Source organism: Melospiza melodia, chromosome 5, assembly GCF_035770615.1.
Source record: "Melospiza melodia melodia isolate bMelMel2 chromosome 5, bMelMel2.pri, whole genome shotgun sequence".
Classification (NCBI taxonomy): Eukaryota; Metazoa; Chordata; class Aves; order Passeriformes; family Passerellidae; genus Melospiza; species Melospiza melodia.
The window spans coordinates 69,010,728-69,027,387 of NC_086198.1; the positions used below are offsets into that span (position 1 = coordinate 69,010,728).

The following is a 16,660-nucleotide window of genomic DNA, read 5'->3' on the forward strand; positions in this document are numbered from 1 at the left end:
TTAAGTGAATATTTTATACCAGATGGTGTCATTTTGTGCAGTTACAGTGGGGCAGAACAACAAACTCAATGTTTGCAAAGCCCTTTCAGTAAATAGGTTGGAAAGAGTACCATGCTGTACTTTGTACATTGTATTTTGAATTTGGGGAGTACTTTCTTACAGTTACTCTTTAAATTTTCTTCCCCTCCCCTTCCCCATCACACAGCATGGATTCTTTAGCTATCAAACAATTAAACAACAGCTGGCTAAGGACAAAGTTGATCACCTTATATTGTTGTAGTAAGGTTCAAAATCTATGTAATTAAGCCTGAATGGAATGCAGGTGATCTACACTTGGAGAAAACTCACTTCCTATGTAGGAAAGGTACAATACCATGAATGATTAGTCTTACCTGATGATGAGCAACAGTCAACAAAAGAGTCAACCTCTCAGGAGTCACCCTCAAGACTTAAGGGAGTCTCCTTTGCTGGGCAGCACTCCTGGGCCAGCCAGCAAGAACTGCCCTAAGTTACTGTTGGGGCACCTTATTTATGAGATTGTGCTTTCTTTGTTCAGTCATAAGATTGATTGGTTGGTGTAGAAATGTTCTTTGTGTAAGCAGGAGAACACAATTCGATGTGTCTCATAAGATTGGTGTTCTATAAATAGCTATACAGTGAATTGGATGTGTGTGTATGTTAATATGAGAGAGCTCATAAACCTCACTGTGATGGGGTGGAGTCACCATACTCAGAAATACCTGCCTGGAAGTGATGTGTATTTTGGCAAGGACTTCTTCCCAGTTTTTTTAATTATGGCCAGAGATCTCACTAAAATTCCTAATTTATGATTAATATACCTCCAGCCTTTTACCAAACATCATTTCTTGTAACAGCTTGCTGCTCTGGATCAGCACTGATGAACATTTTGTTTAGAAACTTTCGTTTCTTCTATGAAATGGCAACTTCATATTTCTCCATCTAACCTGATTTTTATTTTGGCAATTGGCAAGTATTTGTCACATTAATTCAAGCAAATGGTTTCTTTGTGGGCCTTTTACTGGCCCTAAGTTTCTTTAAGGAAAATGTGCAAAGATGACTGTAAGATATGTTGATGGGAGTGATGTTAGAACATCAGTAGAAAGATGTTGCTCTGAACCCCATGAAAGATGAGGCCAGATTCAAACATTGCTATATGCTTTACAAAACTTGGTCATCTTTTTGGTTTTTTTAGGTGATCTAACCCCTTCCTTGTAGCTCTGCATCAGTATGTGTGGGGTGGGGTAAATATCTGCTAGATACTCAACTTGTGCTTCAGACTCTCACTTGAATTAATTACAAATGAGACAGTATGGTAGGGTAGAATTACCTGCACACTGAGCCCTGGGGAGCAGCATGAGGGAGCCCCACACCATCAGGCTCTGCTCACCTGCACTGGGGCAGGGACAGTTCCCAGAGAATGGTTGGCTGCCTTGAGCACTGTCAGGAGTAGTAGCCAAAGCACACCTGGCCTGCACCTCACCAAGGCTGTGATGTTTGTTCAGTACCTGGCTATCTACAGCTGGATTTATAATGGGAAAGGTTTCCACTTAGTAGGTGAAGTACCTGTTTAAGGAAGATAGTATCCATGGTATCACGCTGCAATCCATCCATTATCCTTTCATTTATGCACTTTTCTACAATTAAAAAACCCAAAAACCCTAAAGCTGTGCAATGTTTAATCATAGGATTTAAGATATTCTAAGGCCTTTACCAAAGCAAAACAAAATAGTCTCTTGACCCTTTTTTTTGTGAAGTTATGCTTTCCTGTCTGCTCATGACTGCAACTGCTTTCACAATCAAAGACAAATAGCAGGATTTCACCATGGATTTTTAAAAAATCCACTCTTGATTATAGAAGTGATGTAGTTAAATCTGAGTCAGAAATGCCTAAGAGCATATGAGAGGCTCTAGGACAAAATGTTTTGAGTGTTATAGAGGAAGTGGTTGGTAAGGAAGTCTTCACAATTCTAGTTGAGGGGTTTGGTTTTGTTTGGTAAGTTGGAAGGATGTCCTATCTTGGAAATAACTTTCAAAGCATACTGAATATGAACTTGTACTAGCTATGAAACTGGCCATTTAGTAGATGTTTAGTGTTAGAAAAGGGAACTAAGACAAATACAGTCACTTTCCAATCCAAACAAGTTCTCTGGAGCTTGGCATCTTAATTATACTGTCTATTTGAGTGAGTGTTAGTTCCTTGTGCTCAAGAGCTTTCTGGTCTGTCAGAATATTTTTCTCAGCATAAAAGGGCTATAGGAGGGGCAAAGTGGGCTACTGGCTTCTCCCTGACAGTGCTGTAAGGGGAGGGGCAGTGTTTCTTTTTTTCTTGTTTTCTTCCTTCTTTTTTTCCTCTCTTGCATCAGCCCTCACTTGATTCTGACTGAGGGTTCCTTGTAGGGACCACAGCCCATCCTCTTTCCTCTGCCAGCATATCAGACCTGTTCACCAGATGCTTCAGCTGCCTGCTGGATGAAATCCTGGAGTCTGGGAAGCACCAAGTGAACGGACAGCCCATTCTTTTCTGTAGAAAGCTCTGTCATTGAAAAAGACTCGAACTTAATGTTTGATGTTCACAAGCATCTGTTAGGCTTCTGGCAGATTGTTTGCTGTACTATTTTCCTGTGAAGATATCCTCCTACTGGTGATGACATCTGTCATCAGGAGGGGAGAGAGAGAGAGAAGCTGTTACAGTTCATTCTTTTACCAACTTCTGTGCAAATGCATCTTCATTCCTTCCTAAAGAAGTTTTGAATTTTACCTTGCACAGGGAAAAACAAGTCTGTCTAACATCACCTTTGCACTCAGGGAATACCCTTCAGGAAGTAAATCCTGCCCTGCAGAAAGCTCCCCATCGTAGCTGAACTGACATTTCATGGAGAAGAAAGATAACAGGACCTGTCTGAGGCCTGCTATGAGACTCCCAAGGCAGAAACCCAAAGCTCTAGAGGCAAGGAAACGAACTGAGACAGTGGGGGGAAAAGGGGAGGTCGCGATCTCCCCTTCCCACAGATCTGTGCATGCCTGTGGTGGTTAAAGCACCCTTCTAAGAATTGAGGGTAAGGTTATGTTTTGTCCTTTCCTCCAGTAGCAAGGAGATCAAATTGCTTACAATCAGGGTGGCTGTTCTAACATGCAGAGTGCATGTTAGGTTTTGTGTGGATAGATGTGCTTTGACGACTCAACTGGAACACTAATTTTGTGTATCCTGATAAGAATGATTAGTAAGAGGCTGGTTTGCCCTGTTAAAATCTGAAATGCTTCTGCAAAAGTGCACAAGTAGATGATTAAGTGGCTTTGGGTCCCTCTCACCCAGGTAGCCAGTGCACAGCAGCAGTGAGTGCACACATTTAGCTCACAAGTAGAACAGGGATCTGGGAACTGAGACTGCAATACAATTCCAGAGGCATTTCAGCTCTGCAGGAAATTCCTAGTTTGTATTGGGGTTTTTGTTGTTGTTTTTCTTGGGTTTTTTTTATTAACCCTCGATGAAACTTTTTTAACTTTCTCCTCTAGTACATACTTTGAAACAAGTCTTGAGTATTCCAACATTTACACTTTATTCTTGCCTCAGCCCAAAAAGCAGTCAAGCTTTTGGAAGTTTTGAACAGGACATGTCATCTGAAAATGCATAGATGAAAATGCCAACTGCAACACAATTCAAACTGTGGTGGTAGTGCAACGGCCATCCCTGATTTTATTTTAAATGGCTCAGAATTTTCACCACTATTTCACAATTAAGTTGCAGTGCCAAAGAAGTCACTGAGGCTGCAAGAAAAGGTCCAAATGTGCACTCCAGTGCAAGAACAATCATGATTTATTTTTGGGTATGAATTCCTTTAAAACAGAGACTGCCTTAATGCTGTCCCCAAGAAGTCTAGAGCAGATTCTCTCCTAGGCCTTCAATTCACTTTTACAGCTCCCCACAGATGTTAGCAGATGTTAAAAACACACTTCAGTGTTCTGGATAGATGCTTTAACCTTTGAGGTATGGATGGAGAACAAACCTGTGGGAGCCATGGCTGATTTTTCCCTCACTTTTACAAAATGGAGGTTCTTTGGGTATGTTTTTTTTGTGGAAATGAAATAATGTTAGCAAGGCTGAGCATCAGCTGCCATTCACCTGTACCTGAAGCAGTGCAGGATGTAAAAGAAGTTCTGCTGTCAGCACTTCCCTCTGCTAAGTCCAAACAGTTCTTTGCTGATATCTTTGAAGAACTTTTACTGTTAAGCAGGTAACTGCTAACTAGGACATGATTTAATTCAGGGTCCTAATTCCACAGCAGTGCTTAAAAGACCTTCATTACAGGCATTTCAACTCAATTCACCAAATACAAATAAACTTCATTAACTGCTCTAACACAATAATTTCTGTCAAGATAAAAGCACTTTTTTATTCAAGAATTTGTTAGGATTGTTTTTAAAATTGGATCAAAAAAGCACAAGTGCTACAAGAGCAATTTCTGGCTGGAGCAATTTTCAGTTTATTGCATTAACGTAATAGTTGGAATGCCAAATCAAAGGGAAGTATTTTCATTCCACAGCAAAAGCTTTGTGAAGAAGTTACAGGTAGACTAAACAGCTGACATCTAGGGCAGCTACAGAGAATCCTTGCAGAGGTGACAGACTTTGCAGGTTTTGTCTGCTGATCACAGCAGCACACTGTTAATGTCAGCTGCTGTGTCCTGGTGCTTCTTTGCAAGGCAACTGCTCAAGCAAGGATTTGCAAGTAGAAAGTTCAATACAGACTGCACAAAAAAACCCCCAAACAACACACCCCATCCAAAAGCTGAAGAATGACCATCTCTATGGCAACTAAACCACTTAGCATGCTCATGCCTCACGTAAATTGGCACAATTTTACAAATGAAGTTGGTAGAATCCCGGTTAAAGTAATGTGAGTAAAGTATCTAGAGACCAAACAGTATTTCAGGTGTTAATACTCAAATCATCATCTATTACTAATTGCTATTGCACAGGGGAAGACTGCAGACAGCACAGCACTATGGGCTGGAGACACCAGTGGCTCCTGCAGTTGTGTATCCCAGCAGGGTGCTGGGCTGGTCAGGTCGTTAGTAAGCTCGTCAGGTTGATTACCCCTCAGAGCCAACACCCAGTGTAGTCTGGGTAGGGCCGAATAGGAAATAACACCTTCACCGGTTGTGTAACTTCAGCCTCAGGCTGGCTATTGTTGTGCAGCTGAGTGAGCCGACTGCGGCCTCCAGGAGGAAGAAATGCCGCAATCGCCTTTACAATTGTTGGCTCTGGTGCTTGTCTGATTACAAGATAAGATGATCCAACTCACTCATCCAAGCCAACAAAAGAGCATGGACTCCTCACCCATTAATTCTCCTGCTAGCTGAAGTTAACATCAGTGTCTTGTCAGGAGCACTGTTGGCCTGCTTTCAGATGTGCCTCGGCCAGTACTAACTTGGTAAATAGCTTGCTTGCTAAAAAAATCCTGCAGTCCTGAGGATCTTTACTTGGAAGTCACTGCTTCCACAAATACAATATAGAATCATCTAGGTTGGAAGAGACCCTTGCATTATCACTGCAACCCCTAAAGCATTAGACCTTATCACCCAGTACCAGATCCAGACACCTTTTGACCACCTCCAGGGACTGGTGACTCCACCTCCCCAGGCAACCTAGTCCGGAGCCTGACAACACTGAGAGTGAAAAGAAATTCTAGTATTTCATGTTAATCTCCGCTGTCTGAGCTTTAGGATATCTCCTCTTGTCCTCTCACGGCAGGCACAGCAGGAGAGACGAACCCCTCCCCACTGAGCCTGAGCCGCCCTTCAGGGAGCTGTGGAGGGCACTGAGGTCCCTCCCTGTGAGCCCTCTCCAGGCTAAACACACCCAGATCAACATGCCAGCCCAACTTGATGTTATTTGCAAATTTGCTAGCAATAGACTATAAATGCCCTCATCTAGATCATGCCACAAAGGAGTTTCAGCCTCTTTGTTCTTCACTAATCCTCACTATTATTGATACTTCATTTAGAGATTCATTACAAAAGCAACTGCCCTCATGCTTAAGAAGAGTTCTAGTTCTTTTACTTTAGAATACGCTGTGACCAATTTTAAACCCTTGCATTCAAGGGAACACTGTTTAGAGCTCTTCTACACTGATACACATAAAATGTGGTCAGTGCCTGTGAAGAAGGCCAGCAGCAACACTTAATCCAGTTCTTCACCACAGGGCAAGCCTGACCCACCACACCATCACAGAGGAGTACTTAATGAACAAAACACTCCTGAGACAATCAAAGAGCAGAGCATCTTTCAGAAGGCTGTCACCTAATAGTGTTCCATGCAGGTTTTAGTGCATAAGCTTCTTCCAAGATTATTACCTAATTTGCAGTCCTGAAGTTACAAACCACAGCTGATAGCTACTTTTGAGTGTACTTACTCAATAAATCTCCATGAAGCAGATTTGCATTCAATAGTTTATTTAGAATTGTAAAAGCATAGGTGTTACATACTTTGAGTAATTGCATATATGTTAGAATCTTACTTACTCAGAAGACTGGTGTGTGCAAAGACAAAAAAGTCATGCTTAGATTTCCCCCCAGAAGTTTGTTGCTTTAGTATTTGTTCCCCTGTTCAGTAAAATTTCCACAGAAACAGAGTGAGGAAATATAGACACAGAATAGCTATAGTTATTGAAGTGTATGAAGACAGTCCAACATCATCACAGCCCCTACAGAACTACTGAAGGTACATCTGCCTAGTCTTTAAAAGGACAAAGCCTGGACTTGGCAAGAGTTAGAGCAAACAGGCAACAAGCCAAGTTACAGGTCACTCAAGCCATTTGTATTTATGGCTTGTTATGAACAAGCAAATTGGTGTCAACTCCATCACATCATTCCAACAGATATCAATGGGGTAAATATACACATACACATTTTTTTGAAAAGATACATGTATGTATATACATTTTTAAAATAAGGCATGTATTTATTTCAGGCTCTTAAGACATTTTTCCACACTCTTTTCCTATTAATACAGTATATGTTGCCATTTTATTGCTAAAGAAAGCATACCATCATTGCAAGCAGAACAGCATCAACACTGGCCTTTGTCAGCAATCCAGTTCAGTTAATAAGGTTCAAGATATAGATTAACACTATATAAGAATGTTACTATTACAGAAATGCAGAAGACTAGTTGAATTCTATCAAGATTGTACCAAATCATTCTCTTGACATAGTCTGTAGTTAACATTATAGGCTAAAAAGCAGAACAGCACCATTCTGGAGCAACAGAAAGAGTACCTAAGAGTGCCTAAAGTTCTACTTCCCCATCTCTACTTAGCTGTTATATTCAAAAATACACAAGGGAAGGATGACAACACAACAAACTTCCTATTCTGCTCTAACAATGCTTTCTTCTGCAAGAAATGATGCAGGACTTCTGAGCTCACCCAGGGGTAAATCCTAATATGAATGAAAATGCACACACCATTATCATTGTGTAACCAATAACAGTTACTTGTTAGAGTGACTTACAAGGAGCACTCTCTAAGTTTTTTGTCAGCCTGCTTCAGGGAGATCCAGGTGTTTAACATGTTTGATCGCAGTTTGGCCCACACTAAATGGTTGTTCAACCCAAATATCTGGGCAGCAAACTGGGCAGCTCCTTCAGGTGACAGAGTAGTGGGACAGCTAAGACCTGCAGAGAAGAGAATGCCACTTACTAAAGCATAGTTTATAGTGAAACAAAACATTTTCTTTGAAGAACAATTAAAGACAAGGCTTTCAGCTTCCAGGAGCCACATGACCAGTTTTACAGCTATTGAAGTGTCACATGTTCCATTACTTTTAATGTGACTGCTTTGTGGCACTTCACACCAGAAGCCATTCTGCAAATGACTCCCTTATACAGAGGTAACAGATTTCTGGGCCTCCACTCAAGTTACTAAGTTAAAAATACTACAGGTAAAAATTAGTACTTAAGTGTTGAGGTTTACCTACACTGACTGTTGAGAAAGATACTATTTGATCTTTGATCATAAGGAAAATGCATCAAAATTCAATTACTTAAATTCCCATTAATATTATTTTCAATTTCAAAACAAAAAGTTCAGCAAGGATAAGCCAAGGCTTATTTTTTAAGGATTATTTCTATGTAATCTTTGCTGTCTCTGTTGGGCTTTTTGCCATTAAGAAGTCAAAGCCTGCATGTGACAGATTTCCACATACTTTGCTGATCCAGCTGCTTTTCCAATGCTTTGCCCCTTGTGTGTACAGTAGAATAAGAACAGAAAAATGGAGCTAGATCAGAACAAGAGCATAAGTTGAAGATCATCTTACCACTGGGTAGTCTGAGAGAGGACCACACATCCTGAGTACCCCAGTCAGCTGAGAGTGGAGGGCAGTTGACAACTGGGTAAGCAGTGTTACCAGACATCACCGGCCCCAAGCCATTGCTTCTGCCAGCCACTGCAACAAACACTGTTGGGATTCCATCTCCTGTGGGGAGGAAGACATTTGGAGATAAGCAATCCTCCTTGTTCTCTACCACTTGCTTTCATGGAGCTTTGTCTGAGTTCACAGCTGTGTTTGCAGTCATCTTTTCAATTCCATCACATGGCACTAATATTTTGTGTCCAACTTCCTCTTTTAGAGAAATATCTTCTAAGAAATCTTACATCCTTAAATTCCAGCTATGTTTACACAGCTGAAATTAGCATTTCTTACTCTGCCTCTGAGGGGAAGTCTCTATCAGAGGAAGAGGTAGGTGCTGCTTAGCTTTACAAAGAACATAGCCATTAATCCTCTGGCATCTGTAAGTGTTCCTCTCCTTAAATCTGAAACAGTTCACCTCAAAGTAAATGTTTTAACTGTGGTTACCACATTTGTAGTTTCACCAAGTAGAATGGTATGCATAGAATGCGTATACTCCCACAGAAATAAATAATTCCTGTATCTCCTCTGCTAGGCTAGACACACTTTTGAAGAGATGTTAAGTCTTCTTGGCAAAGAGAGTAATTTAAAGCAAGCATTTTTTTCTCGTGGCATCTAGAGTATTAAGCAAGAATGTTTTCATCAAACAGAAAAAACATGGTGGGAGCAACATCTGCCTAATACAACACATGAGAATATTCAGTCAGTCAGAGAAAATGCTGTCCTGCCTTGTTTCAGAAACTCTGGCATCACCAGAAGGTACTACAGTAAATCTATTAACATGATCAGGGCTTGGGCAAAGCATTTCTGATACTGAGATAAAAGAGGTTAGGCTTTCAGTAATGGAAGGTGTGGCAGCACAGCAGGACAATACATTACTCTAAAATTACCTATAGCAGTCATGCTACTAGCAACTGTGAAACACAACTATAACACAGCTTGGTGTTCTGTTTAACAAAAAAAAATAGAAAAACCCCACATCCATCTTTTAAGTTGCCAAGTCATTCTGAAACATGATGCTGTGTCAATCCAAAACAGTATTTCTTGGCATTTACCTTCATATTCTGCTTTGATCCTCAGGGTTTCATCTGGCCCTTTGTGAGCAGAAGTCACTCTTAATTCACAAGGAATTCCAAAAGTTGCACATGCCTTTTTTATTTTTTCACAGTGACTGAGGTCAGAAGAAGATCCCATTAACACCACAACTCTACCTTGGCTCTTTGTTTTTAGAAGCAACTAGAGTAAAGAGTGGAGAGGGAAAGGAGAAATAAAAGCAGTCAACAGGATTGAAGGCACGCAGTTATCAAAGTCTAGATGTGTTGTTTATAAAAACAAGTACCTCCACTCTTTCTGAAACCCATTCAAAGTTTCTCTTAACCATTTGCAGTGCTTCAGGAGTCACTTCTTTCAGGTCCCGATAGGACTGGAAAAAGGAAAACAAAAGCATTGAAGTGTTGTGGTTTAACCCCAGGCAGCAGCCAAGCCCCACACAGCCTCTCACTCACTCCCCCACCAGAGATCAGGGAGAGAATCTGAAAGGTAGAACTGAGAAAATTCATGGGTTGCAATAAAGACATTTGAACAGGCAAAGCAAAAGCTGCACAAACAAAAGAAGGAATTCATTCCCTGCTTCCCATGGGCAGGCAGGTGTTCAGCCATCTCCAGGAGAGCAGGGCCCATCACACATAACTGACTTGGAAAGAAACACCATCAACTCCAAACATCTCCCCATAACCAGTTCCTCCTTCCCCCACACTTTATATACTGACATGACATGATCTGCAATATCCCTTTGGTGAGCTGGGGTCACCTGTCCCAGCTGTGTCTCCTCCCAGCCTCCCACACATCCCCAGCTTCCTCGCCAGTGTGGCAGTACCAAAAGCAGAAAAGGCCTTGGGGTCTGTGTAAGCCCTGCTCAGCAGTAACAAAAACATATTTTTATTATCAACCTCCTCTTCAGGACAAATTCAAAACACAGCCTCATACTAGCCACTGCCAGCCAAAACCAGCAAAGTTAATAAGGTTTGGGTACACAAAAGACTAATTTTGCTACCATAATTGGTAAGAATTATTATTATACCTCAAATGAAATATTTACACAGTTTCTAGCAATTCCAAGCATAAACAGCCTTCTATATTGCAATTTATGCCCATGTACAACACAAAAGACTTTCAGCCACAGGGATATTAAGATTTTGGAAGCTTTCCACAGGGAAAATTTAAGGAAAAACATACAACTTCTTTAAAACTGGATTTTTCATGACACAATTGCCTGCAGTAGCACTGTAGCAGCCTAGGTTCTACATTATATTATCATGTACATTATTTTAGGAGACTGTCAGAGCAATTCACTCAAGCATGCTACTACATAATTCAGGTCAAGTTAACAACAGAGCAGTTTTTCTTCCCAATTTAAAATCAATACACTTCCTCCCAGGTACACTTTGAAATCTTCCCCCATGGCTTACAACACTTTCTCTCACAGGGTCTCTCACATGTTGTCTCAACAACCATGACAAACTCCTGGCAGCAGCATTCCCAAACCAGCTCCTTCATAACTTGTCATCTGGTAATTCAGAGATATTTGTGAAGTGTAAGTTTGAAACAGAACTTGTCCTATATTTAAACTTGCTTGCAGGCCTCATGTGGGCACAGGCTATTAGCAACACTTTTGGAGGCAACATTATTGAATTCATGGTTAACCACATTAAATAACAAAGAAAAGCATCCTCACCGCAGTTCCCTCTTAAGTATCAGCAGTTCTCTACTAGTAGAGGATAATAGTAATTAATCTCTGAATAAACGGAGAAACTTGGAGGCAGACCTGGGAACTAAAGCTTCTATTCTTCCCACCTGTTATCAACTATTTTAGTATCTGTGCAAGTCAGAAATCCTTATCAATCCTGGAAACCCCACACTTCACTATGACAGCTCCAGTCAATAGTGCTGTTGGGTATTCCAGCTGAAGATATACAGACAGGATTTTTTCCTACCATAAACCAGAGAAATTATTTAATGAGAACAGGTTTTGACACAAGGGACCATACAAACTGCTCTGTAACAAGGTTAGACCACCTAGAAAAAGTCACTCTGAAAGCAAATGGTAAACTGTAGGCTTTACTTTCTTCATTCTTCTTCCCTGCTCACTTGGAAGGTAAAGATTAAAGCACCACCTGTTTGTCCTTTTGCTGGCTTCTGTCTCCTGCTGGCCACAGTCTCCATGAATCATTGTCAATAACATCAGCAAGAACAATTTCTTTTGTCAGCACATTAACACCAAATTCGATCTAAAAAGACAGTAAGAATCCTATTTTAGTAATTATACAGTGCTATTTTTCCCTGTCAAAAGCAAGATCATGAGAAATTAGATTCTTCTACCTTCAGGTCTACAAGAGTGCAGTTTTGGGGCTGCCATGCTTTTTCCAGGATCTCAAAAATGGCTTGAGTAGAACGAGACATAATGTCCACTTCAGTCTGGCCAATTGTAAGTCCAGCAAAACAGAATTTTGCTTCGATTATTTGCTCTTCAGACCACTGTGGATCATTATTAGCATCATCCTGTTAAGAAAACCAGAACAAATACATGATGCAATTTAAGCTTGCTATAGGAGGAAAACAGCCATTAAAAGATACAAGGTTTTGTGTTTTTTCTTAAGTAACAAATACAGGCTTCAAACTAATATTTTATGATTAGCATTAAAAAAATGACAGTAACATTGAAAACACTTGTAACTCCTGACCATCTTTAAGAATAACAGGGTACACCACAAACACTTTAGATTATAGTTCACCAGACACATCTATAAGCACACATTCCCAAAGGAGTTCAGAATCCTAAAGGACTAGCTAGCTAGTTACCCTCACCATACAACCACTGTTTAATTTCTTCATCTGTTTCAGCTGATGTATTAAGCTTATGCCTAAAAAGCCCTTATACCTACATTTTTGTGATTTTCAGTACAGCTTGGTTTGTTATTCTTTGATTGTACTGTAAGCCACTACTGCATGGACGTGGGACAAAACAGCTTTTAGATAAGAATGCAAGAAAACATTAGAATGGCAAAACTACTGAGAGTAAGAGGATTGGTCAGACACTAGCACTACTTGCTTTATCTGTCAGCATTTTAAAGGAGATGATACAGAATTTTAGCTCTGCTTAAGATTGATTAACATCACAGGAAAGGAAGCTTACCTTGAAAAACATCTCAATTTTGGGTGGGTAAAACTTATATCCTTCTTTGACACCAGGGTTTCTCTTGAGGAAGGAGCCAGTAGCAATTCTTCTGCACACCCATTCAATTGGGATCATTTCACAGTGAGCTGCTATGAACGCTGTGTCACTCTGTTTCCTGACAAAAGCTGTTTTGATGCCTAAATGAAAAGACAGCAGCTTAGTTCCATTAGTAAGAGCACTCCACAGCTAGAACAGTAGTCACAAACATCTTTAATTTTAAGTACATCTGAATCTTGTCCTTCCCTTGACTTAAGGGACACACTAAATCTTTTCATGGTATTTTTGCCCACTCTAGCCTTGCAAAAGACAAGTACCTTCCACCAGTCATTAGTTTTGCAAATTTTATCATACAAAAATAACTTTTAACTCAGAAATCCTATTTTTATAATTCTGTTCACAGAGCCTTAAAAATTAAATCTATCCTTCACAATGTTTTTGTTTGTTTAAAAAAAAAACAAAACAGCAGCCACCAAGTACCCAACCATGTTCTCTGGTGAAAGATTCATTATAGATTGAACAGTAATTGGAGCCTTTCAAAGGAGTAACAGAGCACAGCAGTCTTTACAGGTTTGCTTAATAAAAGCAGATGGGGCAGAGAGGACAGCTTTGTTCTCCCTTTCATCACAAATCAAGTTATTTAGGACACTAGATCTTGGTGATTTATTAGGCAAAAGACAGACTGAGAATCATGTGCACTCAAACCTGCTGCCACAAGTTAACCTTCTCACATAATTGTAAGATGATGGACTACATATTAAACAGGGACAGCCAACATGCAGATCAGCACCCTAAGTGCAAAATGGCTCTTTTTTTCAATTTCACTGTTGAGGAAAATCCCACCTTTCTCCCTGACTGCTGCAGATAGGTAAAACCCCACAGAAGGAAGGCCTTGTAAGACCATGGCTCAGGCCTGTTACTTTGGCTAAGTAGAAAAGGCTAACTAGAAAAAGACTAGTGAGTCTGCTGAGTTAGAGGTAGAAAAACAAATTCTATAACTATGGTGTGTTCACATCGTGGGTTATGGTGGTTGAATTATGTTTGTTATGATTTAAAACTATGTAGCTGACAATGGGCTAACTGATTAAGAAAGCCTGGTTTTTGCCATAAAGCAGCTCTGCTCTGCACCTGCCTGGGGACTCTGTGTCGCATACCTGACCAGGGCAAGACAACTGCCAAGCCCAGTCAGCATCTGCCAGAAACAGAAGGCAAAGGAGCTGCACTCAGTCAAACCGAGCAGTTCTACTCCATTCCACTTCCAGAACCATTAAGGAAGAAGCAAAAAGTCTCAAAACATGAACACTGACTCTTCAATGTTCAGAGCATTTCCTTCAAAGGCAGAACAATTTAAATAATCAAACGCACATGAAGGCCCCATCTGGTTTACTATGACATTATTCATCAGTGCAGATGTGTGCTTTTGCTAGGCTGACATTAGCTCTATTCTAAAAGGGAGAGAAACTTAAACAGAACTTTGTAAATCATCACCTCTGAAAGAGCAGGTAAAGAGTTGCGCAAGGCAAACAAGCAAACACCCTCTACAACAAGGCAATTCCACTATCTGCATCTAAACCACGGCAAGAAGGAAACTGCAGAAGAACCTCAAAGTTCTTTAGTTGCTTTAAAATGCAGCTGCAGTTTACTCTGCGTGTTTTTCCATGGCACCTGTGGAAGTTATGAGTACTAGCCACTCATGGGTTTTTGAGAGGTCAACAGAATGGCTTCTTGTTAAAAGCGCACACATCTGTAGGATATGAAGTATTTTGATTGTTATCCTAACTATCACTATTCAAGAATTGGGCAAAACATCTTACTAATTGCTCCTAAATGAATATTAGAAGTTTTAATCGACTGCAAAAATAATCAAATACCTAGGAGGCTTCTTAGTAGTATACTCACAACAGGCTTCCCAAGAAAGCCTGTGACTGGGGATTACACCAGTCTGTATTTCTGGTATGTATTTCTGTGTAAAATATGGGCTGAGACAAAGCTATAACTCTAGTGAAACCATCTTTCTCTTCCCCATACGAGCCATGCTAGGACTTCACAGTTAGCTATCACCACACCTTGTAACAGATACTGCAATTCTAGAGTAACTCAGCTGGTGCCTGAAGCATTCTTTGTGCGACTGTTTCAAAGCACATGGAGCACACAGTTTATAAGCAATCTTAGCTAAGCTTAGTAGTGCCTGTATTCCAATCCTGTTAGCAGTCTCACCACCAGCACAAATTCCTCTTTGCAACTTGCCAACTACTCAAAGACACTTTAAAATGCTTTCTCAAAGCAAAACCACCAGCTCCATTTTTGGAAGTGAGGTGCTAAACTTACTTGAGTGACTTAAGTTATGTTCTCTATAAAACTCCCTGCTAGCATCAGGGAGTTTGAATCTTTGAAAGTAAAGATTAGGCTCCTGATATACTCAATACAGACTGAAAAATGTATTTTGCAATGTGGTCCTTGCAAGTGTTATGTACAAAGCTTACAGGAAGTTTATGCTGCTATAACACACAACTGAGGGGGGGAAAAGACACTTTAATTTTATGTTTCAGCTTACATACACAGATTTCACAATGCCTAGACACACTGTGTAGTACCACTAGCTATAAGTGTTCTATGCACGCACATGTAGTAAAGCAAGGCAGATGCATCCAGCCCAGAGTTACAGGTAAGGAAGTGTAGGATATGGAAGACCTGACAAAAGCAGAGGGAAGGGGATTAGAGGCACGTCCAAACAACCAGGAGAAACTATTGCAGTTATCTGCAACACTAGATTACTGCAGACACTCTCGTGTTCCAAACGAACAAGTCACTCACCCAGCTCTTAAGTACCATAGAAAAAAGCATAATTAAAAGCTAATAAAAAACAGACTAAAAACCACAAAAGCCTCAAGGCAGGTTAAACTCTTTTATAAAACAATACTGCTTTGTAATAACGCCTGAAACATACAAGCATACACACGCTGCCTTTAAAATACTGACCAGCTTCCTGAAGCAGCTGAAACACACAGCTCGTCGTTGTGTTGGAAATGGCAGCCTTCCCTTCCATTCGGTCTTTCCTGGCTGCATTTCCCGCCGTTATTTGGTCTTTTGACTGCATGAGAACACATCCCGGGATATCTGGCAGCTCGTACACTTCTTTCGTTTTACCTTCATTAACTTTTTTGCCAAGCTTCAAGTCTAGAGGAACAAAACACAAAACACGAAAAAAAAAAAAAAGTCATATTTGCATCGCAAAGATTTGTTTACTTCCGCACGCAGAGCCACCCCGACCACGAGGAGCTCCCCGAGCCCCGACCCACGGGGCGATCTGGCCACGTTCCCCCAGCAGCGAGGCCCAGAGCCCCGCTCAAGGCTCCCGCCCGACAGCACGGGGGCCGCGCCAGCCGCTCCGGCGGTGTCCCGGCCGTCCCCACGGCCCCGGGCAGCCGGGAACTGCCGCCTGAGCGCGGCGGCCGAGAGCCCCGCTGCTTTTCTGCTCCTTCAAACTTCGGGGGAGTCCCGGAGCTCCGCCACACGAGCGGCGCGGGGCGGCTGCCGCCCCCAGCATCCTGCGCCTGGAGCTGCCCTCAACACCTCTCCTGCAGCCGTGCCCACCCTCGCGTACGAGCGACTACCCGCGGGAAAATAAAAAATAAAAAAAACTTCAAAAATTTAAAATCACTCCGAGAAAAAGTTGGTACTCAAGCACCTACACCCCAAGCCGCTGAGCGGGCACCGGCCCCACGAGAGCGGAACCTCCGACCGACCGACCCACCCCCGACGGCCGCCCGGTTACCTGATGCTGCGGGGGCCATGGCTGCGGCGGGCGCGGGCACCTAGGGCACAGAAGAGAACCTGAACGCACACCGCAGGGCTCGGCCGCCGGGGTAAGAAGGGGCCGGCGGAAGGGGCGGGCAGCCCGGGCAGCGGGCCGCGACAGCGCCCGCCAATCGCCGCCCTACGCCGCGGGGCGGCCCCGCCGAGCCCCCCGAGCGAACCCCGGACGGCAGCATCACCCCCC

General features: G+C 41.9%; 1 protein-coding gene across 1 annotated transcript; it reads right to left on the reverse strand.

Annotated features, from left to right (window-relative positions):
- Positions 1-6,456: 6,456 nt before the first annotated feature.
- On the reverse strand, positions 6,457-16,562 carry LOC134418646 (multifunctional protein ADE2). Its single transcript, XM_063157224.1, has 9 exons — positions 16,436-16,562; positions 15,640-15,837; positions 12,622-12,800; positions 11,808-11,987; positions 11,603-11,716; positions 9,769-9,852; positions 9,485-9,665; positions 8,337-8,495; positions 6,457-7,695 (listed from the first exon to the last, which is right to left on the reverse strand). The coding sequence occupies exons 1-9, from the start codon at positions 16,452-16,454 to the stop codon at positions 7,529-7,531; spliced, it is 1,281 nt and encodes a 426-aa protein (XP_063013294.1). The 5' UTR covers positions 16,455-16,562; the 3' UTR covers positions 6,457-7,528.
- Positions 16,563-16,660: the final 98 nt, after the last annotated feature.